The 26,728-nt window shown below is 49.9% G+C and overlaps 2 protein-coding genes across 2 annotated transcripts in view; both read left to right on the top strand.

Annotated features, from left to right (window-relative positions):
• Positions 1–11,745: 11,745 nt before the first annotated feature.
• On the top strand, positions 11,746–19,026 carry RPS19 (ribosomal protein S19). The gene is made up of 5 exons (XM_007942953.2): positions 11,746–11,816; positions 12,082–12,182; positions 17,578–17,761; positions 18,257–18,311; positions 19,000–19,026. Exons 1-5 carry the CDS (start codon positions 11,746–11,748, stop codon positions 19,024–19,026), a joined length of 438 nt encoding a protein of 145 aa, XP_007941144.1.
• Positions 19,027–23,412: 4,386 nt separating this feature from the next.
• CD79A (CD79a molecule) overlaps positions 23,413–26,728 on the top strand; it is a 4,515-nt gene continuing 1,199 nt past the window's right edge. Inside the window, exons 1-3 of the mRNA XM_007942950.1 lie at positions 23,413–23,488; positions 25,481–25,774; positions 25,995–26,113. Coding sequence (XP_007941141.1) covers positions 23,413–23,488; positions 25,481–25,774; positions 25,995–26,113 — 489 coding nt within the window. The remainder of the gene's footprint in view (positions 23,489–25,480; positions 25,775–25,994; positions 26,114–26,728) is intronic.

Genomic DNA, 26,728 nt, shown 5'->3' with positions numbered 1-26,728 from the left:
TGGTACACCATCCGATCTGCAACCTATACAACTATGAGACCAGAAGAACTAGATGGTGCCCAGCTACCACTGCCATCCACTTGGAAGGGATGTAGGAGATCCTGCATAAAGAGGGAGAACAATGTGGTACAAAACTCAAAATCATTTGGAGGCAAAAAAAAAAAAAAGAAGAAGAAGGTGGGGACCAGGTTTGCTGGTCCAATAGAGCCTGGTGGAACCACTGAGACTATGGCCCCTAGCTGCCCTTCAGGTATGGAATTGAACCCACAACTGTGGTTTCCAGCCAAACAAAGTACAGGCATGTGAGTTAAACATTTACCTCAAGTAGACACACGCCCTGGAGAGAACAATCATGGGAGAAGGAAGGGCTGCTTATGCACAGGGAGACAGCTCAGGGTGCAGAAGAGTATGAAGGGATGGACACTGGGAGGAGGTAACTATGGGGAGGAAGTGGGAGGGGAGCTGCTGCATTGTAAATTTTGGTCAATGACATGAGACAAAGTATATGTGAACTGCTGTATGAAAAGTGAATTTACTCTGTAAATCTTCACCCAAATCCTAATAATAATAAAAAAAAAAAAAATCAGTGGCAATAAGATCTTCTTTTTGCCAGGCCCCAAATGAATTAATAGGTAATTCTTATAAAGCTATTTAGTGACAATTTAGGATTCCAAGAGACAGACATGAGTCAGAAAAGCTTTTTGAGTCTTTTCTTTTTCTACTCAATATATCATTAAGTAAGATCTTAAGATCTTCCTTGCATTTGTTTCTCAGTTCTCTGCTGTTGAGTCCTTGTCCTTGCAGCATTCTAAACATGAAGCCCTGCAGAACTATCCCAGAGATACGAAGACCTGGAGATTCCTACCCCCTAGTCCCACCCTTAGAAGGGGCAGACAGAGCTCAAGGGAGTGTGCCTGACCACTGAGTCTTTTTCCTGACATCACCTACATCCCTCTTTTCACCCAAGATGATTGATAGTGATGACATCCATTTACAACTTGTTGTTTCTTGTTTGGGGCCTTGAGATGGTGGATTGTTTCTATTCCCTCAGATTACAACATAACAAACCTACAACATTTCTCAGGATGCACAGCAAAATACAAAAAGCCTGAAGTCCGTTTCACACCTTCCTTCCCTCCCCTAATTATAACTTAGATGTATGCTTCTTGAGCTCTGGTGGCATAATGCCCAAAGCATTTGACTGCTAACCAGAAAACTGGCAGTTTAAACCCACCAGCCACTCCTCGGAAGGAAGACTGGGCAATCTACTTCCGTAGAGATAACCTCCTCGGAAACCCAAGAAGGGGTCACTATGAGTCAGAATCAATGGCAGTAAGTTCTGTGTTTTTTTTAAGCCTGACTATGCTATGCTCTCTCAGTGACAGATGACCCAGCCCACACAGTCACGGAGGAGAGGAAGCGTTGTGACATGCAACACAGCTAAGATGTTGCTACTCGGGTCTTACTAAGGGTCTCCAGTACACCAAGGTCACACAGCCTACCAGGTAAAAGTGTGGCATGAGAAGGGGAACGAAAAAAGAAAGTGATGGAGATTGGAGCAAAGAATGGGGAGCAGGCCCTTCTTTATAGACCCTTCCTATTTCTCTGTAGCCCACCTCTGTTTCTGTGGCATAGCCACTGGCTATGCCTTTTGTTGTTGTTAGTTGCCATCGAGTAGGCTCCAGCTGACAGAGACCTTTTGTATAACATGCCTACACTATCAAATCCTAAGGGCCTCCCCATCCACAATCCAGGAAAGAGGGGCGAGGCCTTTATGGTGATCAGGAGAAAGAAGAGTGCATGTGGTCCAATGCCTAGCCTCCTGAAGTCAGTACACTTCTTCACAGGTGGCTGTGGATAGCCAATGGGCTCCTGGCTGTTGCCCAGCTCTCAGAGACTGTCTCATGCACCATTCCCACTGCAGGGTGGAAAAAGATGTTTCCCTAGGTGTTGGATATACCTCACAATGAAACAAGTTCTCCCAGAGAGGAAATTCTTCCTATGTCCCCCACACAACATGCTGAAAAGCATCACATACTGGCTTTTCCTGTTTGATATGGTTGCATCTGTTGCCATCCACCTGGAGCCCAGGGTCCAGAGCTGGAGAATCTGACAGAGAAGTGTTAGACGAGCCCCAAGAATAAGAGAGATGCAGGGTGAGAGAGGCAAGTTACAGCTTATCAAGATCAGACCTACTCTCACCATTTTTTTATTATTATTATTGTGATTTGGGTGAAAATTTACAGAGCAAATTCACTTTCCATACAGCAGTTCACATACACTTTGTCTCATGACATTGACTACAATTTACCCCAATGCAACAGCTCCCCTCCCACTTCCTCCCAATAGTTACCTCTTCCCTGTGTCCAACCCTCCATGCACTCCTGCCCCACGAGCTGTCTCCCTGTGCATAAACAGCCCTTTTTTCCCCGTGATTATTCTCTCCAAGAAGTGTATCTACTTCAGGTAAATGTTCAACTCATATACCTGTCTTTTGTTTGTCTGGAAGCCACAGGTGTGGGTTCAATTCCAGACCTGAAAGGCAGCTAGGGGCCATAGTCTCAGTGGTTCCACCAGGCTCTATCAAACCAGGAAACCTGCCCCCCCGCTTTTTTTTTTTCAAATGATTTTGAGTTTTGTTCCACATTGTTCTCCCTTTCTATCCAGGATCTCCTACATAGATCCCCCTTCTGAGTGGTTGACAGTGGTAGCCAGGCACCATCTAGTTCTTCTGGTCAGCTGTAGATCTCATGGTATACCAGTCGCTAGGACTAATGGTTTCCATGAATCTTTGATTTTCTTCATTCTTCTTTGCTCTGGATGAGGAGAGACCCATTGTTGCATCTAGATGGCTGCTTGTAAGCTTTTAAGATCCCAGTTACTCTCGCCATTTTTAAAGACTCTTTTCAACTGAATTTATTGGAAAGAGCTTGGGTAGTCATATGTTGTGGATTCAAAGCCCAGCTCAAGCTTTAACCTTATGTGGTCTTGCACAAGTGACTTGATTCTAAGCCTAAATTATCTGACCTATAACCACTTCACAGAGTTGTTGATTAAACAAACACACTGCTATCAAGTTGGATCCGATTCATAGCGACCCCTCCTTGGGTTTCTGAGGCAGTATCACTATGGAAGTAGATTGCCCAATCTTCCTTCCAAGGAGTGGCTGGTGAGTGTGAACTGCCAGCCTTCTAGTTAGCAGTCAAAAGCCTTAGGCACTACACCACCAGAGCTCCCACCAGAGTTGTTGATTATGAACCCATAAAAACTAACACCTATACAAATTAATACCAAGGATACCTGTTCCATCTAAACTCATAGACTGTCAGAAAGATGGCCCTTTGAAGTCTTATCAATAGAATGGGATATCCACCCACTCCTGTCTGGAGGATCTGAGCCGTGTGAGGCACTTTGACACAGAGAAGCAGGTGTGATATCCAACCCAGGTACACAGCTTCACATGATGGGTTTCTGGAGACAACCCATTTATCTTAACTGTAATTTACAAGGAAATAGGTCCCTGGGTCTGCTTCTCAGCTCAGGATGATGCTGAGTCTATTACACAAGGCCTTCTTTGCTTTGAGTCCATCAAAACAGTTTAATAAAAATTTTACCTAAGCTCCACCCTTGTCCTATAGCTGAGGCATGCTTCAGTTTCTCCAGAGAAGTCACTTATATATATATATAGATAGATATAGATATAGATATAGATAGATAGAGAAAGAGAGAGAGAGAGAGAGAGAAAGAGAAAGAATTAAGTTTAAATGATTCAAAACTTAAATTTTAGAAGTGTGTAAAAAGCTAATGGAAATTACTCAAGAATATGGACATTTCTACTTAACCAGGCATGCAAATATTTATTCACACACATACATGCTTCTCATCTTAGCAAAAAGAAAAAAACAGATAATAAATATTTTCAAGTTTTAAAAACAGTGTGAAATAAGGTATGCAAGGATGGTTCAATGTTAGAAAAACAATCAACATCATCCATCAAGGATGGTTCAATGTTAGAAAAACAATCAACATCATTCATCACAGAAATAAAACAAAGGAAAAGAACATGATCATATCAATTGATGCAGAAAAGGCATTTGATAAAAATCCAACACCCATTTCTGATAAAAACTCTCAGTAAAATAGGAATAGAAGGGACATTCCTTAACATAATAAAGGGCATATACGCAAAACCAACAGCCAATATTATTCTCAATGGAGAGACTGAAACCATTCCCCTTGCGAACAGGAATCAGACAAAGATGCCCTTTATCATTTCTATTCAACATTGTATTGGAAGTCCTAGCCAGGGCAATAAGGCAAGAAAGGGAAATCAAAGGCATCCAAATTGGTAAGGAAGAAGTAAAACTATCCCCATTTGCTGATGACATGATCCTATACCTAGAAAATCCAAGAGACTCAGTCAAAAAACTATTGGAACTAATTGAGAGATTTAGCATTGTGGCAGGATACAAGATCAACATCCAAAAATCAGTTGGATTCCTCTATACCAGCAAAGAGGTTAATGAAAAAGAAATAAGGAAATCAATATTATTTACAATAGATACCAAAAAAATAAAATACTTGGGAATAAATCTTACCAGGGACACAAAAGATCTGTACAAAGAAAACTACAAAAGACTACTTCAAGAAACCACAAGAGATTTACATAAATAGAAGAACATACCATGCTCATGGATAGGAAGATTGAACATTGATAGAAATGTCAATTCTATCCAAAACAATCTATACATTCAATGCAATCCCAATCCAGATCCCATCAGCATTCTTCAAGGATATGGAAAAACCAATCGCTTACTTTATATGGAAAGGAAAGAGACTTAGGATAAGCAAAGCACTATTGAAGAAGAACAAAGTAGGAGGTCTCACACTGCTGGATCTCAAAACCTACCATAGAGTCACAGTAGTCAAAACAGCCTAGTATTGGTACAACACAGACACATAGACCAATGGAATAGAATTGAGAATCCAGAAATAGACCCATCGACCTATGGCCAGCTGATCTTTGACAAAGGGCCAAAATCCATTAAATGGGGAAGAGAATGTCTGTTTAACAAATGGTGCTGGCAAAAGTGGATATCCATTTGCAGAAAAATTAAGATCTGTATCTCACACCATAATACACAAAAACTAACTCTAGATGGATCAAAGACTTAATTGTGAAACCCAAAACTATAAAGTTTCTCAAGGAAAAAAATGGGCAAATTTAGGGGCCCTAATATATGGCATAGGAGCTCTGGTAGCACAGTGCCTGAGGCACTTGACTGCTAACCAGAAGGCTGGCGGTTCAAACCCACCAGCCACTCCTCGGAAGGAAGATGGGGCAATCTACTTCCATAGTGATACTGCCTCAGAAACCCAAGGAGGGGTCACTATGAGTCAGGTCCGACTCAACAGCACATAACAACAACAACAACACTATATGGCATAAGTAGACTATCAAGCATAACCTAAAATGCACAAACAGCAGAAGATAAACTAGATGAATGGGACCCTCTAAAAATTAAATTTTTATGTGCTCCCAAAGACTTCTCCAAAAGAGTCAAAAGAGAACCTACAGATTGGGGAAAAAAATATTTGGCAATGACATATCTGACAAGGTACTTATCTCTAGAATTTATAGAAAACTCCAACACCTCAACAACAAAAAAACACATAATCCAATATAAAAAATGGGCAGAAGACATGAATAGACACTTCACCAAAGAGGATATTCAGGTGGCCAAAAAATACATGAAGAAATGCTCATGATCATTAGCCATTAGAGAGATGCAAATCAAAACAACCGTCTTGCCCCAGCACTAGTAGCAAAGTTCAACAACAGAAAATAATAAATGCTGGTGAGGATGCAGAGAGATTGGGACTCTCATACATTGCCGGTAGGACTGTAAAATGATACAAACACCATGGAAAGCAGTGTGGCAATTCCTTGAAAAGTTGGAATTAGAAACACCATTTGACCCAGCAATTCCATTACTAGGTATATATTCTAAAGAAGTGAGAGCCAGGACAAGAACAGATACATGCACACCCGTGTTCTTTGGAGCACTATAGCAAAAAGATGGAAACAACCTAGATGCCCATCAACAGAAAATGGATAACCAAACTATGGTACCTACACACAATGGAATACTATGCAACATTAAAGAATAACATAGAATCTGCAAAACACCACATAATGTGGATGAACTTGGAGGACATTATGCTGAGTGAAATAAGTCAATCACAGAAGGACAAATACTGTATTAATCCATTATCATAAAAAGTCAAGGAAAAGTTTATATATGGAAGGAAATGTTCTTTGTTGGTTACCAGAAGTGGGAGGAGAGGGGAAGGAACACTACTAGATAGGTAGAGACAAGTATTGATTTGGGTGAAGGGAAGGGTAATGTACCAAATGTGAGTGATCAATACTGTGGCATTGAGGTAGAGGAAGACATAGAGAGATGCATGGGAGGTACAGACAACAAAGATTAACCCTTTTCCACATAAAATACTGTGTTGTCAGTGAAGATAGACATTGATCTGTAGGTGGATAGATAGGTGGACAGACCATTGAGTTGATGCCAACTCGTAATCACCCTATGGTCAGAGAAGAACTGCCTTCATAGGATTTCTGAAGCTATAAACCTTTCTTCTATGGAGCTGCTGGTGGGTTCAAACTGCCAACCTTTTGATTAGCAGCCAAGTGTTTTAACCACTATGCCACCAGGGCTCATGGACAGTCAGACACAAAATTTCAGTGGGGGCCTTCCCCTGCTTCCTCCTCCTCTGGCTCTCCTCTCTACCCTCCTAGAGCACCCTTCCCTCTTCCTGTGCCCCTCTCCCCAGCCTCCCTGGGAGCCCTGAGCACCCCCTCGGCCACATACCCAGGCCAGTGGCAGAGAGCAAGAGGAGGAGGATGGTGGCAGGCGGAGCTCGGAGGACCCCTGAAACACGGGGCATCTTCTCCCAGTGGGTCCCTCTGGTGTCAGCAGTCCTGGGGTACCAGAGCCCCACTCGGCCTGGCCCCAAACTCTGCCACCTTCTTGCCCAGCCCTGCAGAAGATGGGCTCCCTAGGCCCACTACGGGCCTCTGTCTGTCAGGCCTGGAGGCAGCCCCAGCCAATTCCTGTACCTGTGGCCACAATTCCCCTGAGAAGGGCAGCTTGGGTGGGGGAAGGCCTCACTCCTCACTGTCTCTTATGAGCCTTGGGAGGAAACCAGAGGTCTGGGTGACTTGCTTCAGTGTGGGGGTTCCGAGCTTGGTTTCTGCCACTTGCTGACCTTGGGCAAACCTTGGACCCTCTCTGAACCTCAGTCTCCTCACTTCTTAGGTTTAGATGAGGATTTCAAGGGACTGTGTGTTGTTCTGTGCCGTGCAGTCGGCCCAACACATGGTGACCCCATGCAGGACAGGATGACACGCTGCCTGGTCTGTGCCACCCCCAGGTCAGTGGTGGATTGCACCATTGTGATCCACAGGTTTTTATTATTTTTTTAAATTAATTAATGAGAAGTTTTATTTAAAGAATTGTTGTTCGGTGCTGTGGAGTGACCCTGTGTACCAATAGAACCAAACACTGCCCTGTCCTGTGCCACCTCACAATCACTGCCACACTTGTGCCCATCATTGCAGCCACTGTGTCAATCCATCTCATTGAGGGTCTTCCCCTTTCGACAGAGGACACAACGGTCCTGGCGCACTAAACTGAAAAAACAAACCCATCGCCCTCCAGTTGCTATGACTCAAAGCAACCTCGTAGGACAGAGTAGAACTACCTTATAGGGTTTTCAAGGCTGTAAAACTTCATGGAAACAGACTGCCACATCTTTCTCCCTTAGAGCGCTGGTGGGTTGGAACTGCTGACCTTTCCGTTTGCAGGTGAGCGCTGTGACCACTGTGCCACCAGGGCTACCACCATATGCACAGACAGTTAGTGGAATAAAGAATACCAGAATAAGATTGCAAAGTTGGGTACAACACTGGTTAATGTCCTGCAAAACAGTAACTCTAACCTTTGACATTTACTTTTTCTACCAGATACAAATTATTTGCAACTTACCAATTTCCTACAAGTTAACACCTAAATTTAGAGCCCTGCTCATAGTAACAGTCAAACAGAGCTGTTCTACCTGCAGCGTCTGATGGTCATTGAGCCCCAGGTGTTCACGGGCTGATCGTCAGGAGTTGGTAACCAGGCCTCTGCCTAGTCTTAGTCTCGAAGCGCCGCTGAAACCTGGTCAGCACCCAGGCACACGAGTCTTCACTGACAGACAGGCGATGGCTGTGCGTGAGGTGTGCTGGTCAGGAACGAAGCCGGGTCTCCTGCGAGGAAGGCGAGAATTCCCCACTGACCCCCGATGTCTTCTTGACATGGAGCAGGTGCCCGTTTAAATGTTAGTCAATATCAGTGCTCCTGAGGAATAAATAAGGCAGGAAGACCAGTCACCAACTAGTTGCATGATTAAGGGTTGCTACGATTTTTTTTAAAAATTGTGATTTGGGTGGAAGTTTACAGAGCAAATTCATTAGCACTTGTTTGCAAAAGGCAAAACACCACCGTGTGCTGCTTGGGGATACACACACTGGGAGTAAAAGTGTACAGCCCCACAGAAGAATGACAAACACCCAGGTCCTGGGGGACAGAGAGGATGAGGACACTTGTGACTGGGGTGCGGCAGACAGAGGGCACTTTGCCAGTCTTGGTGTGATTTCTGTTTTACTTCTTAAACTAGGTGTTGGGTTCCTGGGTCTCTGTGACATTCTTACATGCAGTGCTTTGCTTTGCTCACTTGAAGTAGTTCATATTTTTTAAAAGTGCAGCTGTCACCCATGTAGAACACCATGAAGACGAGTCAGAGATTCCAGGGTTTGAATCCCCGCTCTGCCAACTCCCTAGCTGTTTGAACCTCAGTTTCTTCTCCTGTAATATGGATATAATCTCCCACCTTGAATGGCTGTGAGGAGATTACGTGATGTGTTCAGCACAGTTCCTAGGACACGGTTAGTTCACCTTCTTGGAGCCAAGGGTCTCCTCCTACTCTCCAGGGGCCCAGGTGTTCTGTTGGGCCCCTTGCTGTGTGACTTGGGGCAGGTCATCAGTTTTTCTGAGCCTCAGTCCCTCCTTATAACCCCCTCTCAGGAAGAAGCCTGGATTCAGACCTGGCAGCCCTAGAAACTCTCCTTCCTCAGTGTCCTTTGGTTGCTGGGTTTTATACAGATTAAATGTTATCATGCAGTAACAGCCACATGATAAACACCCACATAACGTTACCTGTGTGTGGCAGAACAAACCAAAAAACCAAACTCACTACCATCAAGTTGATTTTGACTCATAGCGACCCCCTTTGAGTTTCCCAGGTAGTAAATCTTTACTGAAGTAGATTGCTTAGTCTTCCTTCCTTGGAGTGGCTGGTGGGTTTGAACCACCAGTCTTCTGGTTAGCAGTCAAATGCCTTAGGCACTACACCACCAGAGCTCCTTACCTGGCAGACTAGGCACTCAGAAACATTTATTGATAGAATTGAATATGTGGGGGGCCATTACCAGAGCAGGCACTTAAAAAGGCAAACAATCTGGATCTCAGTGCCTCCATTTTTGAAGGTGATTTTTGTTTGTCTTTCGGAGCTCTGGTGGTGCAGTGCCTAAGGCATTTGACTGCTAATCAGCCACTCTGATTAGCACCAGCTACTCTGTGGAAGGAAGACTGGGCAATCTACTTCCGTAAAGATTAACCGCCTCGGAAACCCAATGGGGGTCGCTATGAGTTGAATTAACTGGATGCCAGTAGGTTTGTCTTTTCGGTGGCACAGTGGGTAAGGCTTTTGGCTGCTAACCAGGTCAGCGGTTCAAACCTACCAGCTGCTCCATAGGAGGAAGATGGGGTAATCTACTTCCCTAAAGATTTACAGCCTTGGAAACCCAATGGGTGTCGCTCTGAGTCAGAATCGACTCAACAGCAGTGGATTTTGGGTTTTGGTTTGTTTTTAATGGAGACACTAAAGCCTTGAAGAGATTCTAGAGGCACAGTAGTTAAATCACCCAGCTACTAACCAAAGGGAGCTCTGGTAGCGTAGTGCCTAAGGCACTTGACTGCTAACCAGAAGGCTGGCAGCTCAAACCCACCAGCCACTCCTCGGAAGGACGATGGGGCAATCTACTTCCTTAGTGATACTGCCTCGGAAACCCAAGGAGGGGTCGCTATGAGTCGGGTCCGAGTCCACGGCACATAACACCACCACCACCACTAACCAAAAGGTTGGTGGCTTGAATCCACCAGCCGCTCGGCGAGAGAATGCTAAGGCAATCTGCTTCCATAAAGATTACAGGAAGAAAATCCTATGGGATAGTTCCGCTCTTGTCCAAAGGGTCGCTGAGTCAAAACCGACTCGATGGCAATGGGTTTGCTCCCTGAGACGGCAAGCGGAATGCCCAAAACTACAGAGGTCAGTGGGACCAGTAAAAATGAGCAAGGTAAGCCTAAAGGCTGAGCGTTCACACTCCGATCTCAGGAAGCAGAGCAGAGCATAACAAACAAAAGGTCCCGCCTGTGCCTCTTAGTCCCTGCCCTTATCTCCTCCTCCCCGCCTCTAGTTCCTCCTTCCCACATCGGTAGTCTCGGCTGTGGTGAAGCAATGTCCGCCCTGAGAAGGGTGTAGCTTCCGTCTCCTTCTGCTCTCGCGAGTGGTGGTAGATGAAAAAGGGTAATGTAGGATCCACGTTTCCTTCTCGCCCTTCCCCTAGGTTCCCTGTCATAGTTCCGCCCTTACTTCCCCACTTCCGGCAAAGGAAAAGCCATTTCCATCCAGGGAATGGGGCTGTCTCGCTCGGAGCGCCGGCAGTAGCCCAGTCTCTTCCATTTTTCCAGGCTACCCAATTTCCCCTGTACTTCCGCCATCATAGTCTCCTCCACCGCAGTTCCTTCCAGCCACAAACAACGCAAATAAAGCCAACTCCTCCCTGCTCAATAGGGGAGCTTCCTTTTCCTCTCTGTGTTCTGCTCTGGGAGAAGGAAAGACAGGGAGGAAACAAAAGCCTCCATGCCCTTCCCCCTGGCTTTTTTTCCCTGCAGCCTTCCAGTCCCTAACCACACACCCTCACTACGCGGAGACGAAGAAGCCACAATCGCCCTAAGAGAGGCGGGGCCACCTTTTTGAAACCCTCTCTCGCGAGCTTTAGGAGCTCTCGCGAGATACGACGCCCGACTTGTGCGCCCGGGAAACCCCGTCGCTCCCTTTCCCCTGGCTGGCAGCGCGGAGGCCGCACGGTAAGGCGGGCTCTCCGGGTTGAGGTGGGTTCGCGTCCCCAGGACCGGGCTCTGTAACCCAGGAGCACGTACCTGAGGACCCCAGAGCGCCCAGCTTGGGGCCGCCCCGCCCCCTTGGAGCCCCGGCCACGTGCGAGTGGCGGGCCCGGGCATGCCCGGTCGGCGCGGGCCAGTCACCGAGACTTGGCCTGCCACGGGGTAGGGGTGGTGGTTCATGGAGCCCTCGGGGCTCGGGGAATTCATCATTAATGGGGGCCAGTCTGTTTGTGGGTTCCCCCGAGACCAGCAGTGTCTGTGAGCTCTGTGGGACCCACAGGAGTGGGGGCTCTCCGGGGCCTGGGGTTGAAGTGTAGCACCTTAGTAAGTAACGGGGCCCGTTAAGATTGCACTGTAGCTGAAATAGCGGGGTTGCGGCTGAACCCCGGACCCGTCAGCCTCTGCCAGGCCTTCTGCACACATGGTGATCCTTGTTTCGTAGATGCCTGGAGTTACTGTAAAAGACGTGAACCAGCAGGAGTTCGTCAGAGCTCTGGCAGCCTTCCTCAAAAAGTGAGTGTGGGGACTGGGGTTCAGCATGTACAGGCTTTCCCTGGTCCTTCAGTGCCTGGTGTTTGCCCACCCTGATAGAGGAGACTTGGTGAAGACCCTTTCTGCAGGGGTTTGGGTTGTTGAGTTCCAACTCCTTTCTTTATATTTTGGAAGGAATTTGCAGATTCGCGTTAATCTGGGTTTATGTTGAAAGGTGGAGGAGAGCCGGGGTGAAGCAGTTTGTGGGGACTTCTGCGTTGTGCCTTAATCACTGTCTTGGTCCCAGGTCCGGGAAGCTGAAAGTCCCCGAATGGGTAGACACTGTCAAGCTGGCCAAACATAAAGAGCTTGCTCCCTACGACGAGAACTGGTTCTACACACGAGCTGGTGAGGAACTGGGCCCTCAACTGCAGAGCAGGGGACTGGGTGACCCCTGGTACAGATCATGCTTCCTTCGCCGTCCCCCCTGCTGAGGTTGCAGGAAGAAGAGATGCATTTATGATTGATGTAACACCCGTTTGCAAGAGGCTTACCATCTGTAAGGACCTGTGGCTTCTGGCTGAGCTGCAGAGGAAGCCCTGGGATAAATTGAGTGTTGGAATTTGGCTTAAAGGTGGTTCGGTTTAGGGGAAAACGGGATATTTGTTACTGTGGAGTCAGACTCTTTGGTCCAAACCCATTTCTTCCATTTTAACTAGCTGTATGACTGCAAGCGGTTTATTTAATCTTATTGTGCCTTTCTTTCCTTATCTTTAAAATGGGGCCGATCATTATAGCAATATGGGGTTATTATGAGAATTGTTGTGTTGAGGTGCCATCCTCAGAATGTTTGCTGTGCTCGAGCCCATTGTCGTAGCCACCAAGTCAGTCTGTCTCATTGAGGCTCTTCCATTTTTTGGCAGACTCTGTACCAAGCATGATATTTTCCTCTAGGGAATGGTTCTTTCTGAAAACGTGACCAAAGTAGTTGAGGCAAAGTCAGGCCATTCTTACTTCTAAGGAGCATTCTGGCTGTAGTTCTTCCAGGACAGATTTGTTTGTTCTTCAGTCTTCCTTATTCATTGTCCAGCTTTCACATGCCTAGGAGGCATTGTGAGGATTAAATGAGCTTAATGAAGTCAAAATCTTTCAAGAAAATAAATCATTTTCTGTACTGTCTAGGTCACCACACCCGTCTTTTGCATGTCTGTGAACCAAAAAGTAATATATTTTGGGGGTTCATTCTTTTGTACATAGGGTCACTGTGAGTCGGAGTCAATTCAACGGCACCTGACAACAAAAATAAACCCACTGCCATTGCATCAGTTCTGACCTTCATTGTGTTTCCAAGGCAGTAAATCCGCCCGGTTGGTTTGAACTGCGAGTTTTCTGGTTAGCAGTCAGAGATGCCTTAGGCACTGCACTACTAAAGCTCCATGTGCATACCTCCTGCCTAAGGCATTTCACTGCTAACCAGAAGGCCAGCGGTTCAAACCCACCAGCCACTCAGAAGGAAGGTTGGGCAATCTACTTCTGTAGTGATACTGCCTAGTGATACTGCCTCGAAAACCCAAGGAGGGGTGGCTGTGAGTCGAAATCTACTCGATGGCATTGAGTTTGGTTTTGGTTTTAGTAAGTTGTTAGTGAGTAGTTGGGGATCTGACCAGATCCCTCCTTGTTCTAAACCCTGCCATGACTCCAGGTGCCCAAAAGACCTTTATGCTCTGTGACTAATTTTCCAGTAATAACAGCTTAAGTGTAGCCCCTGACTGTGCAGTGCTAGTTCTTGCCTGTCCTTGCCATCTCAAGGTTCCATAGCTGTTACCTCCACTAAGTTAATCCACCAAGTTTGCAGCCTCTGCTCAGGCCTACACTAAAAATCTTTGGCCTTTTGTCTGTGAAGTGGATTCTCTGTCATGGTCAGTTTGTCCCCCAGATAGGAAGTATGTGGGAAGTGAAGTTTGGAAGTTGGCAGACCTCCTAATGACCTTGAGAAGAGTTGGGTTTGGTACAAGTTGCCCAGCACCTTAGAACATGAAACACCTTGTAGGTATGGTCGCCCACTCACACAACAGATATCCACGAGGTCCACTGTTACAGGCCCTAGACTGGGCACAAGTGACTCTGCCATGACCTGGCCTCTGCTCCTCAGGAAAATAAAAGATCAACTGAACTATATGGAATTCTGGTAGCACAGTGCCTAAGGCATTTGACAACTAACCACAAGGTTGGTGGTTCAAACCTATGGGGCAATCTTTGGTAAAGATTTACTGTCTTGGAAACCCAGTGGGGGTCTCTGAGTCAGAATTGACTTGATGGCAGTGGGTTTGGTTTGTGGTTTTGGTTTTTGAGGAGGGAGGGTAGGGTCAGTGGCATGATTTTTTTTTTTTTTTTTCAGGTAGGGAGGGATTAATAGTGAACAGGATCACGACCCTGGTTAATACACCACATCAGTCTGCTGGTTAATGCACAACTACTGTGTGCCTTCCTGCTCCCCATGCTCCTGCCCTGGCATCTCACACTGTGAGCAGTCCTTTGCGCACCCCACTGGTCTCCCTCACTTGAAGACCCCTGAGGTGGCTTTCTGACATTCTTTCCTAGAAGTTCTAGCAGCACAGGGTGACTGCCTGTTACGTGTAGCAGTTCGAGGAAGACCACCACGGGTCTTTGTGAAGCTGGGGTGTAGTGGCCCTGGACGTTTTAACTTCTGCTTGCAGGGGAGTATGATATTCTGGTGAGTGTCTAGCCCTGAAGTGCTGGATTGGGGCACCCAGCCTTGTTTGTTCCCTGTGGGATGGAGGCTGGTCCTCCTCCCGATTCCTGCACGGGGCTGGGCACCCACTTCTTTGGTGGAAGGAATGAGGCTTGGGCAGTGTTTTCAGGAGCAAGTTGAGGGGTAAATAAAGATCATAGAAGTGAGTTTTCCTTATAAGTTCTGTAAAGAGGGTTGAGGACAAAGGGTATTTAGAAGGGATCCCTTCCACTCTTCGTTGTTGAGAATATACAGAGCAAAACATGCACCAGCTGTGTACATATACCATTTAATGACACTGATTTACATCGTTTGAGTTGTGCCGCCATTCTTACACTCCTTTTCTGAATTATTCCTTGCCCATGAACATAAACGACTGCTCCCCAAGGTTCCCATGTAATCTTTCAAGTAGTTATCATTTTGACCTTATGTAGCCCTTAAAAGAGCATAGTGCTCAGAGCCGACCTTTTAAAGATGATCTCATAGTTTCATGGGCTCATCCAGCCTCTAGGGCTCCAGAAAGTGTGGAGTTCTTGAGATTTTGAAATTCGTTTCTTTGTTTTCCCTCTTGATCAGGGTTCTTGTTCAGTAAGGGTAGCCAGACCTCATCCAGGTCTTGTGGTCTCGTGGCAAAGGAAGCAGTTGTTCATAGAGGAAGTTCTCACTCTTTTTGATTCAGCAGGTCCTGAAAGAGCCTGCCTTTGAACTTAAGTTGTCAAGGCGAGATGATCTTGAAAAGGCTTTATTGGCCTGTCCAAGCTCAAATTCACAGTGAACCTCACCATCCCCCACCCCTGCTTGGCCTGGGGGCAGGTCCTGGAGTGTTGAGTCCTGCTAGTGACCTAACAGGAGTATCTGACCTGGAAAGTGTGGACCATGGACTCAGGGTCTGTGGGCCCACATGGCCCTTCCTTTGCACTTCAAGGTTAGCCAACTCGTGGACAGGTTTAATAGGAGTGGGTTGTCATCTGGAGAACCATACTGGACAGGAGCAGAGACCTACAGTGAGACTGAGGGAGAAGCCTTAATGACAGCCCATGTAGAAGCCAGCAGGGGAGGTGTAGTTTTGCTCAGGACAGCTCCACTTCAAAGGTGGGGCTGAAGTCCTGGGTGTGAGGTGAGCTTTTTCTGTCCTAGTGTATCAGAAAAACAACTAGCATAAACTTGGAGGACAGGGCTTGTAACATGTGACAGTGATGGTTATTGAAATTAGCTTCACTCTGCTGCACTGTGCTTAAAATTGAAGTGAATCATCTTTAACGCCACATGCACCACCTTGAAGGATGGGTGGGCCTCAGTATCACGCTGGAGAGGGGCAGTGCTGGGCTCAAACCCCAGTCCACCTAATAGTGCTAGGTTCAGCCACTCTCTAGACCAAAACTTAGGCCAGTGCTGATGCTGCCTTGGAGGCCTGAGTACACGGCCTCTTAGGGTGGTTCCTGTGCATAGGGTGTAGCTTCGCCTCCCTGAGGCTTCCGCACCCTGGTTATGATCCAGCAGGAGGGCGCATATGCACTCGGTGGGGGGGTTGTGGAAAGGTCAGTCAGGGCAGGGTGTTGGGTGCTTGTTTGTTCTTTAATTTTATTGCATTTGGGTGGAAGTTTACAGAGCAGAATCTGCTTTCTGTACAGCAGCGCACATACACTTTATCTCATGACACTGACTACAACCTCCCACAGTGTAACAGCTCTCCTCCCACTTCCTCCACATAGCTGTTCCCCTGCCCCTGAGCCATCTCCCTGTGCATACACATTCCTTCTATTCTCCCATGATTGATCTCTTCAAGGAGTGTATCTGCCTAATGTAATTAATTGTTCAACTCACATGCCTGTCTTTTGGCTGGAATCCACAGGAGTGGGTTCATTCCTGACCTGAAGGGCCATAGTCTCAGAGGTTCCATCAGGCTCTATCAGACCAGCAACCTGGTCCCTTTTTGTGATTTTGAGTTTTGTTCTACATTGTTCTCCCATTCCATCCAGGATCTTCTCCATAGATCCCCCTCTGATTGACAGTGGTAACCAGGCACCATCTAGTTCTTCTGGTCTCATAGTCATATAGGCTAAGGATCGCATGGTGTACCAGTCACTTGGATTAATTGTTTCCATATGTTTTTGGTTTTCTTCATTCTTTGTTCTGGACGAGGAGAGACATTTGAGCCATTCTTGAGGGTGGGAGAAGTCTTGCAGTGAAGTCCTCTCCTGGTAGAAGTTTTGTGCACGTGGCCTGTATAAGGAGTTTGTCTGGAGAGAGAAGGACAGTTATAAGGCGAGCAGAGTCCAAGTAGAGGAGGCTGGAGGCAGGGAGACCCATGAAGAGGTACCGTGGTCCTAGAGACCATGCTGATAAGTCACTTGTGCAGACTTCCCAGTGCTGGTCTCTGGGGGCTGCAGGATGAACTAGAGTCCTTGTCTGAAGGTGCCCAACCAGACAGATCTATGTAATGGCCCCAACTTCTCTAAACATCAGTGCCCATCTTCCCTTCCAGAGCCCTCAGTTTCCCTTTCTGTGAAGTGTTAACATGTGACCCATACTATTGGATCCTCACGGGAACCTGAAGCCAAAGGATGGTTATACCAGGTGCTCAAGTATGTCTAGATGGCTTGCCCAGGGCTGCACCGTCTGCCCAACTCCTGAGGGTAGGAGAGGATATGTGAAAGGCAGTTAGCACAGGGCCTGGCAGACAGGTGCCAAGAGCGATCTTCATGTTGGGAGCATGCCCTGTAGGGTGCGCCTGGCTCATAGCTTACTCGATGCTTGCTAGGCTCCGCCCATAGTGCCTCAGGTTCCTCTGCATAGCAGCAAAGGAAAATTAACCCTTGGGGAGGCAGGTGGCCTGTCCGGAGTTGCACAGCTGCGGCAGCACCGCAGCATGGGCACAGGGAGTGTGTGCCATGGAGAGCTGTGGCTTGGTTTGTGTGCTCGGTCTCCCTGGCTGTAGATTGGTGAGGATTAGTTGTGTGGCAGCGAGGCCCTTCCCCTCAGCCTGCCCCCTCTGTGGAGAGGAGACTTCTACCTGGGGAAGGTCCTCATGTCTCCCCCACCCACCCCCAGCTTCCACAGCACGGCACCTGTACCTCCGGGGCGGTGCTGGGGTCGGCTCCATGACCAAGATCTACGGGGGACGGCAGAGAAACGGCGTCATGCCCAGCCACTTCAGCCGAGGCTCCAAGAGCGTGGCCCGCCGGGTCCTCCAAGCCCTAGAGGGGCTCAAAATGGTGGAGAAGGACCAAGATGGGTAAGTGGGGAGAGGAGTCGACCAGAGGGCCTTGGGGCCAGATCATCAGTATCCACATCACCTCCTGTGATCAGGTTGTACACACACACGCACACACAGGTACAGGCGCCAGGCCTGTGCTGCACAGTCCTGGCCCTCACCCCACCCCGGAGACAGGCAGGGATTCTGCAGAAAAGCCAACAGTATGGAGCCTCACTCTGACCTCTCTGGCTAACTACCCCACATGCCAGGAAGGTAATTTAGCGACTGTCTGCTTTCATTAGCCTGCTCGTTAACTTTTCGCAATTGATTTTTCGGGGCTTTTGATCTAATGCTTGCACAAACGACACCCCATCAGCTCCCAGGGGGCTTCCACTCCTGCCCCTAGCTCGTTAGAATTTGTTGACTGGGGCCCGTGGCAGAGCTTGACTGGAGTCATGTGGTCTCAAGGCCAGGTGCCACCAGGGGCCTGAGAGCCTGCACTCACCCAGGCTGCCTGACCCTTCCCTCCTGCAGGGGCCGCAAACTGACACCTCAGGGACAAAGAGATCTGGACAGAATCGCCGGACAGGTGAGGTCTGGGTGTGGGCCAGGGCTGGGTCCCTCGGGCATCTCCTGAGGCCCTGCTTTGTAGAGAGTATAGAACAGAGTGGTGGGGCTCAGAGAAACTCTGGGGCAGAAGAGAGAATGACTCCAACAGCCCTCCCTGCCTGGGTGGTGTTAACAGATGCCACCTGCGATATTCCCCTCTCATTCCTGATGCTTACTGAGCATCAGCGGAGGGCGAGGGGGACATCCTGAGGAGAAGGGCCCAATTCAGGCCCCAGAAACTCGGGTCTGTGGACACACTCACTGGCGCGCAGCTGGTCCACCTGTGGAGCCGCAGTCTGGCTTAGAGTGTGTCCGCTCTAGCCCACCAGAGGCCCCAGAGGACCTGTTGCTTCCTTATTTCTGTATCATTGACACAAGACCACCTAGGAGCTTCGGGAGTGAGTGTTCAGTCAAGGGACACAGAACGGGAGGTGCCAGGCCCCCTGGAAGGGGAGAGAGACACTCTTCCAGGGGACAGTGGGGAGAAGTTGGAATACCCTCCACTGCTCCTTCCCTTTCTTTGGGTCTCAGTTTACTCCTCTGTAAAATGGGAGACAACCCAGGGTTGGCAGGAGGTCTGGTGGCCGGTGGTGGTATGTGTAAGAAGTGACTGTTGCAGAGTACCCTGGGAGACCCCACGACTGACTGTTCCTCTTCTTCTCTCGCAGGTGGCAGCTGCCAATAAGAAACATTAGAACAAACGATGCTGGTTAAATAAATTGCCTCATTCGTAGTTGTGGTCTCGGCCTGTCTTGATTGGCTGCCTCTCTTCCGGAGCTCCGGCAGTGGGTGTGGAAGGAGCACTTTGCTTCCTTTGTGAAAGAGGGCCAAGGCTCCGCCCAGCTGGTAGTTGTGGTATTAAGGGGCCAGCCAAGCCTGCGCCCCAGCTCCAACAGCCACTCCCTGAGTGTGCAACATGTCAGCTGTGGGCGGGACTCGGGCAGGGCCCCTGCACCTCGTCCATACCCAGCCTTTGGGATTGCATCTCAGGAAATGAGTGTGGTGGTTCAGGCAGTGGCTTGAGGTGGGGGAGCATGGGTTATGACTTGTGAACACACCTACCTCTAAGGGGCCTGTTGGAATGGATACACCCAGTGTTTCCTGGGAGGAGGCTGAAGGAAATGGCCTGCTCCATGTGGCCCCTTGCAGGATCCCTTCAGTGCCATCTTTCTTACCAGAGCCTACACTTTGGGTTTCAGCTGGTTTTGATAGCTTCGAGGGGTGGCCTTGGGCCGGGTTGTGTGATGGAGCGATCCAGCTGGGCTTGTGAAGGTGAAGACATGTGAAGCAGCTTTGAGACCCCTGGGGCAGGATGAAGGGCCAAGTTAACCAGTCACCACATGTGGCTTCTCATGGCTTAACCTCTGCTCCTGGGGCGGGTGGGGTGGGAACTTGTCTTTGATTGGGCCCTTGGTGGAGGTGGGAGGTCCAAACTGATCAGAGCACGCATCTGACCCCTAGATGCTGAGCTTACACTAACTGGCTTGACTGAAGACCCGTTTCCCTCAGCTGAAATGAATGCGCAGATGCAACCCATCTTCCCACTTCACTCCAGTGCCAAGCCTGGGGTATGAAATCTAAGGAACTTTGGGTTCAAATTGCATTGCCTTCACCTGTCTGTACCTTATTCCACCTCTGCTGGTTCAGCAAGATAACCCAATTGCTTAGCAGTCCCAAAATTTAAGTCTGAGATGTTTAAAGTGGAATAAAGGTAAAAGATTTCTTGTACCCAGCAGGGAATGAAGCTGTCATGCCTTCCAGCACCGACATAACAGCCTACGACGTGCCAGGCACATTGCAAATACGTCACTTCATAACACGCAGCAGCCCTGCGTGCCAGGAGATTCATTTTAGAGCTGGGGAAACTAACAGATTAACTGATTTGCTGGGTGTGCTGTGGTTAAGTGCCTAGAGGTTGGCAATTCAGAGGCACCTCAGAACCGTCCAGATCTGCTTCCAAAAGGTCACAGTCTCTAGAACCCTGTGGAGGGCCGTTCTCTGCATACACAGGGTGGCCATGAACCAGACGGAATGGCAAGTGAGACCAATACTGTAGCTAAGAGGTGGGAGTGCACTTGAACCCAGGTAACCTAGCTCCAGCCTCAGCTGTTGCTCATAAGTGAAGGAAATGGGGAGAGGCCAGAATTACTCCTTGGCATGGCGTTGGGCCAGTCTCCTCGATATGGGCCCCATTTCCTCTTTTGTGCATTAAAAATGAAAACATTTTCCAGGGTTGTCATGAGAACGCGACACCAAGTGTCATTCTCGCAGCATCAGGCGAACACTAGGTTAGCCGGAGTCGGGGATGCCCAGATAGGCCGGCGGAGTCCAGGAGGCAGGCAATCACTCATCTCCCGCCACTAGGGGGCAGTCGAGGGCCTGGAAACGGGTTCAGCCACTGGAGGACGGGGAAGAAGGAAGGTGAATTTCTGAGGCTGCCAGGTCTGGACCCTGGCTTCCTCCCGAGAGGGGATTGTAAGGAGGAACTGAGGCTCAGAAAGACTGACTACCTGCCCCAAGTCACACGCAAGGGGCACAACAGAACCCCTGGGTCCCTGGAGGGAGGAGGAAGAGCTCTGGCTTGAGAAGGAGAACTAACCCTGTCCTAGGAACTGTGCTGTAAATATCCTTACCACCTCACAAGGTGGGAACATTATATCCGTATTACAGGAGAAGAAACTGAGGCTCAAAAGGCCATGGAGTTGGCAGAGCGGGGATTCAAACCCTGGAATCTCTGACTTGTCTTCATGGTCTTCTGCGTGGGTGACAGCTGCGCTTTTTTAAAATGTGTTTTTAAAACCTGTTGCCGTGGAGTTGGTTCCGACTCACAGGGCCCCTAGAGGACAGAGTAGAACTGCCCCGTAGGGTTTCCAAGGCTGTAAACTTTACAGAAGCAAACTGCTACAGCTTTCTCCTGGGAAGCAGGTGGTGGATTTGAACCACTGACCTCTCAGTTAGCATCTGAGCTTAGTTTCCCTCCTGCCTGATCTAAAATCATGGTCACAAAGGAACCTGAGAGTCACACAGAAGCGACTTTGAATCCCTGCTCCGCCTCTCCCTGAGTCTATGGCACCAGACAAGTGACACCGCCTCTGTGCCTCCGTTTACTCTTCCGTAAAATCTGGGGGTGAGGGCGGCCCACCATCTCAAGTCCCAGCTGTGGGAAGGCCAAAACAAAAGAGTGCCGAGAGCTCCTCATGGTTTTAACTCCCTGGGTTCCAGGAACATTTCATCCCATGACGCCCAGAGGATATCCCACCCCTATTTCATGGATTACAAATGCCCAAGGCTCAGAGAAGGGAAAACCAAAACCAAACCCACTGCCATTGAGTGGATTCCAACTCACAGTGACCCCACAGGGAGAAGGTAACCCCAGGGAGGAAGTGGGAAGAGAGAGAGCTGTTACATCGTGGGGACTGAGTCCGTGTATTGAAGCAAAATGTGTATGAACTATTGAATGGAAAATGAGTTTGCTCTGTAAACTTCCACCCAAATCACAATTTAAAAAAAAAAAAATCGTAGCAACCCTTAATCATGCAACTAGTTGGTGACTGGTCTCCCTGCCTTATTTATTCCTCAGGAGCACTGATATTGACTAACATTTAAATGGGCACCTGCTCCATGTCAAGAAGACATCGGGGGTCAGTGGGGAATTCTTGCCTTCCTCACAGGAGACCCGGCTTCGTTCCTGACCAGCACACCTCACGCACAGCCATCGCCTGTCTGTCAGTGAAGACTCGTGTGCCTGGGTGCTGACCAGGTTTCAGTGGCGCTTCGAGACTAAGATTAGGCAGAGAGGCCTGGTTACCAACTCCTGACGATCAGCCCGTGAACACCTGGGGCTCAATGACCATCAGACACTGCAGGTAGAACAGCTCTGTTTGACTGTTACTATGAGCAGGGCTCTAAATTTAGGTGTTAACTTGTAGGAAATTGGTAAATTGCAAATAATTTGTATCTGGTAGAAAAAGTAAATGTCAAAGGTTAGAGAGTTACTGTTTTGCAGGACATTAACCAGTGTTGTACCCAACTTTGCAATCTTATTCTGGCATTCTTTATTCCACTAACTGTGCATATGGTGGTAGCCCTGGTGGCACAGTGGTCATAGCACTCACCTGCAAACGGAAAGGTCAGCGGTTCCAACCCACCAGCGCTCTAAGGGAGAAAGATGTGGCAGTCTGTTTCCATGAAGTTTTACAGCCTTGGAAACCCTATAAGGCAGTTCTACTCTGTCCTACGAGGTTGCATGGAGTCAGAAGCAACTGGAGGGTGATGGGTTTGTTTTTTCGATTTAGTGCGCCAGGACCGTTGTGTCCTCTGTCGAAAGGGGAAGACCCTCAATAGATGGATTGACACAGTGGCTGCAATGATGGGCACAAGTGTGGCAGTGATTGTGAGGCTGGCACAGGACAGGGCAGTGTTTGGTTCTGTTGGTACACAGGGTCACTCCACAGCACTGAACAACAATTCATTAAATAAAACTTCTCATTAATTAATTTAAAAAAAAATAATAAAAACCTGTGGATCACAATGGTGCAATCCACCACTGACCTGGAGGTGGCACAGACCAGGCAGCGTGTCATCCTGTCCTGCATGGGGTCACCATGTGTTGGGCCGACTGCACGGCACGGAACAACACACAGTCCCTTGAAATCCTCATCTAAACCTAAGAAGTGAGGAGACTGAGGTTCAGAGAGGGTCCAAGGTTTGCCCAAGGTCAGCAAGTGGCAGAGACCAAGCTCGGAACCCCCACACTGAAGCAGCCACCCAGACCTCTGGTTTCCTCCCAAGGCTCTTGAAAGACAGTGACGAGAGCCAGGCCTTCCCCCACCCAAGCTGCCTCCCCTCAGGGGAATTGTGGCCACAGGTGCAGGGATCGGTTCCTTTCCCTTCACAGCCTGACATGCACCCTGGCTGGGGCTGTCCCGGGCCAGACAACCAGATGCCTGCAATGGGGGCCAGTGGAGCCCATCTCCTGCGGGGCTGGGCAGGAAGTGGGTGGAGCGTGGAGTTTGGAGCCAGGCTGAGGTGGGCTCTGATACCCCAGGACCGCTGACACCAGAGGAACCCACTGGGAGAAGATGCCCCGTGTTCCAGGGGTCGTCCGAGCTCCGCCTGCCACCATCTTCTTCCTCTTGCTCTCTGCCACTGGGCTGGGTATGTGGCCGAGGGCCAGGGCGGGTGCTCAGGGCTCCCAGGGAGGCTGGGGAGAGGGGCACAGGCAGAGGGAAGGGTGCTCTGGGAGAATAGAGAGGAGACCCAGAGGGAGGAGGGAGCAGCGGAAGGGCCCTAGTGGAATTTTGTGTCTGTCTGTCTGTCCAAGAGCCCTGGTGGCATAGTGGTTAAAGCACTGGGCTGCTAACCAAAAGTTGGCTGTTTGAACCCACCAGCAGCTCGGAGGAGGAGGAGGAGGAAGATGTGACAGTTTTGTAAAGATTTATAGCCTTGGAAATCCTAGGGGGCAGTTCTACTCTGTCCTATAGGGCTGTATGGGTCAGAATTGGGAATCCACTTGTTGGCAATGGGTTGGGTTGGGTCCCACAGTCCAGGCCAGGGCTATGGTGAGTCTGGGAGGCCCTCAGTGAAGGTGAGGGGGTGTCCACAGCCCCGAGGAGGAAGGAGGCCGGAGGGAGAGCCTCCTTCCCCACTCCTTTGTCCACACAGGTCAAAATAAGGAAGTAAGGCCCAGCTGAGACTGGGGGCTAGAAGGAAAAGAGAGGCCTTGAGAGCAGAGCTCAGGTTCAAGGGGAGGAAAAGCTCTCTCCTGTTTCACTTTGCATCCCAGCCACTCCTCTGTGTGGGAAGTGGGTTGGGGGGCAGGGGGTGGGGCTCCTTCCTGCCCCTCCTCTCCCTCCAGTGGGCAGGAGCTTCAACCACTGAATTTGATTGAGGGGCTCAGAGAAGGTCACACCGGGCTGCAGGAGTGAAGCCCACTTCTGCCTGGGTCTTAGGCCCGTGACCCTGAGGTTGGCCTCTTTCCGCACCTCTTCCTCCTTCACTTCGCCCCACCTCCTGCCTCTTCAAGATAGAGCAGCTGGTGGCTGGTGGTGAGGACTAGCGGGGAAGCTGAGTGTGTGTATGTGTGTGTGGTGGGCACGTTGCCCAGATACGACAGCCAGACAGCCACAGCCCACAGCCAGCTGCAGGCCTACCCTGTCTCCCTCACGCCAACCATCTGGAGGTGACCCCAGACCCCAAGCCAGCCCAAAGACTGAACTCATGCCTGGACCCCAGGTAGATGATGGGACTTGACTTGCAAGGGCCCTGTGAAGATTACAGGGAGAAGGGGGTGAAGTGGGAAAGTAGATACAGGAAAGGCCCCCAGGTCTCAGTGCACAATCAATTTGGGAAGGAGCTATGGGGGTAGGAAGGAGCTCTGGTGGCGTAGTGGTTAAGGCATTTGGCTGCTAACCAAAAGGTCAGTGGTTTGAACCCACCAGCCCTCTGTGGAAGAAAGATTGGGCAATCTGCTTCCGTAAAGATTGACAGCCTTGGAAAAAAAAAAAAAAAAACTTTGGGGGCAGTTCTACTCTGCCCTTTGGGGTGCTGTGAGTTGGAATTGACTCCAGGACCATGGGGGTTTTCTTGGTTTATGTGGACAGGGACACTTCCAGTGCTAAGGAGGAAAACATCCCAAAGCCAGAGAGTTATTTGAGGTCCAAGTATAAAGTGGGGTGTGGGGAGGGGGATAAGAGATGGAGCTGGGGAAGAGAGAAGGGTCCCCCTCCCCTCAGCAGTGTCCTCCCTCCCTCCTAGCAGTGTTGTCATTCCCCCCAGGGGTGTCCTCTGTCCCCCAGGGGTGTCCCCCTCCCCTCAGGGATGTCCTCCCTCCCCCCAAGCAGTGTCATCATTCCCCCCAGGGGTGTCCTCTGTCCCCCAGGGGTATCCTCTGTCCCCCAGGGGTGTCTTCCCTCCCCCTAGCAGTGTCCTCCTTTCCCCAGGGGTGTCCTCTGTCCCTCAGGGGTGTCCTCTGTCCCCCAGGGGTGTCTTCCCTCCCCCTAGCAGTGTCTTCCTTTCCCCAGGGGTGTCCTCTGTCCCCCAGGGGGGCCTCCCACTCCTCCCCACTCACCCAGGAGGGTTGTACGCCAAGGCCTTGGCCTGGGAACCTTTGTCCTGGCCTGTCTCTGACCCAGTCTCTCCTCTTTGCAGGGCCTGGGATCCAGGCCCTGTGGGTGGACTGGGGCCCACCTTCTGTGACGGTGAGCGTGGGGGATGAGGCCCGCCTGCTGTGCCCACACAATGGCAGCAGCCCCAACGTGACATGGTGGCTTGTCCTCCACGGCAACTACTCGTGGCCTCCCATGTTCCTGGGCTTGGGCCTGGGCTCCGAGGGGGAGCTCAAAATCGCACAGGTGAACAAGAGCCATGGGGGCATATACCAGTGCCAGGTGGAGGACGGTGGGAAAGTACGACGCTCCTGCGGCACCTACCTCCGCGTGCGCGGTGAGTGACCCCCGTGTCCTGGTGCCACAGAGACCACTCTCCTATGGGGACACTGGGCTTCCTCACCTGAGAAGGGGGGGGGGCAGAGCCAGTCCTTCAGCACAGGCTGGGGTCGGCTCAGAAACAGGGACACAGGGACAGGTGTTCTTATCCGCCCAGTGGGGCCTTGCTGGGAGGGGCTCATGGGGGCCAGGGCTCTGAGCAGTACTTCTCCTCCCAGAGCCCCTCCCCAGGCCCTTCCTGGACATGGGGGAGGGCACCAAGAACCGCATCATCACAGCAGAGGGCATCATCCTGTTGTTTTGTGCGGTGGTGCCTGGGACGCTGCTGTTGTTCAGGGTGAGTCAACTGGGCCCGGGTCAGCAGGGTGGGGGGGGCACAGCCCAAAGCCCAAATAGCCCCCCTGAGTCTGAGGGTCCCCTCTAAGTCTTGGGAGCATACCAGCACCCACCTCATAGAAGTTACAGGATTCAGGGAGTGTGATGAATGGACTTTAAATGGTGCCAGGCCCAGAGGGTATCCTTGCACACTCTCCTCCAAAAAGATGTCCTCACTTCCCCAACCCCAGGTGTCTCACTGCCCCCAGGGGCCTCATTCCTCTCCCCAGGTACCTCATTTCCCCCTCAGGTGTCTCCCTGCCCCCAGGTGTCTGCCTCCTCCCATGTGTCTCCCTCCCCTCAGGTGACTCCCTCCCCCCAGGTGTCTCCCTCTCCTCAGGTGTCTCACTTTCCCCAGGTGACTCACTTACCCCAGGTGACTCACTTACTCCCCAGGTGTCTCCCTCCCCCCCAGGTGTCTCCCTCCCCCCAGGTGTCTCCCTCCCCTCAGGTGACTCCCTCCCCCCAGGTGACTCACTTACTCCCCAGGTGTCTCCCTCCCCTCAGGTGTCTTCTTCCCCCCCAGGTGACTCCCTCCCTTCAGGTGTCTCCCTCTCCCCCAGTTGTCTCCCTCCCC

Source organism: Orycteropus afer, unplaced genomic scaffold (genome assembly GCF_000298275.1).
Source record: "Orycteropus afer afer isolate SDZICR_OR568_19922 unplaced genomic scaffold, OryAfe1.0 scaffold00099, whole genome shotgun sequence".
In the NCBI taxonomy this organism is placed as follows: domain Eukaryota; kingdom Metazoa; phylum Chordata; class Mammalia; order Tubulidentata; family Orycteropodidae; genus Orycteropus; species Orycteropus afer.
This window is presented reverse-complemented; position numbering and strand designations above follow the sequence as displayed.

What these genes read in the sequence shown, in the direction of transcription:
- RPS19 (XM_007942953.2), top strand. Translation starts at nt 11,746, where the DNA reads ATGCCTGGAGTTACTGTAAAAGACGTGAACCAGCAGGAGTTCGTCAGA. An exon ending in CTGGCAGCCTTCCTCAAAAA is followed by an intron (nt 11,817 to 12,081) that starts GTGAGTGTGGGG and finishes TCTTGGTCCCAG; the next exon opens with GTCCGGGAAGCTGAAAGTCC. An exon ending in CTGGTTCTACACACGAGCTG is followed by an intron (nt 12,183 to 17,577) that starts GTGAGGAACTGG and finishes ACCCACCCCCAG; the next exon opens with CTTCCACAGCACGGCACCTG.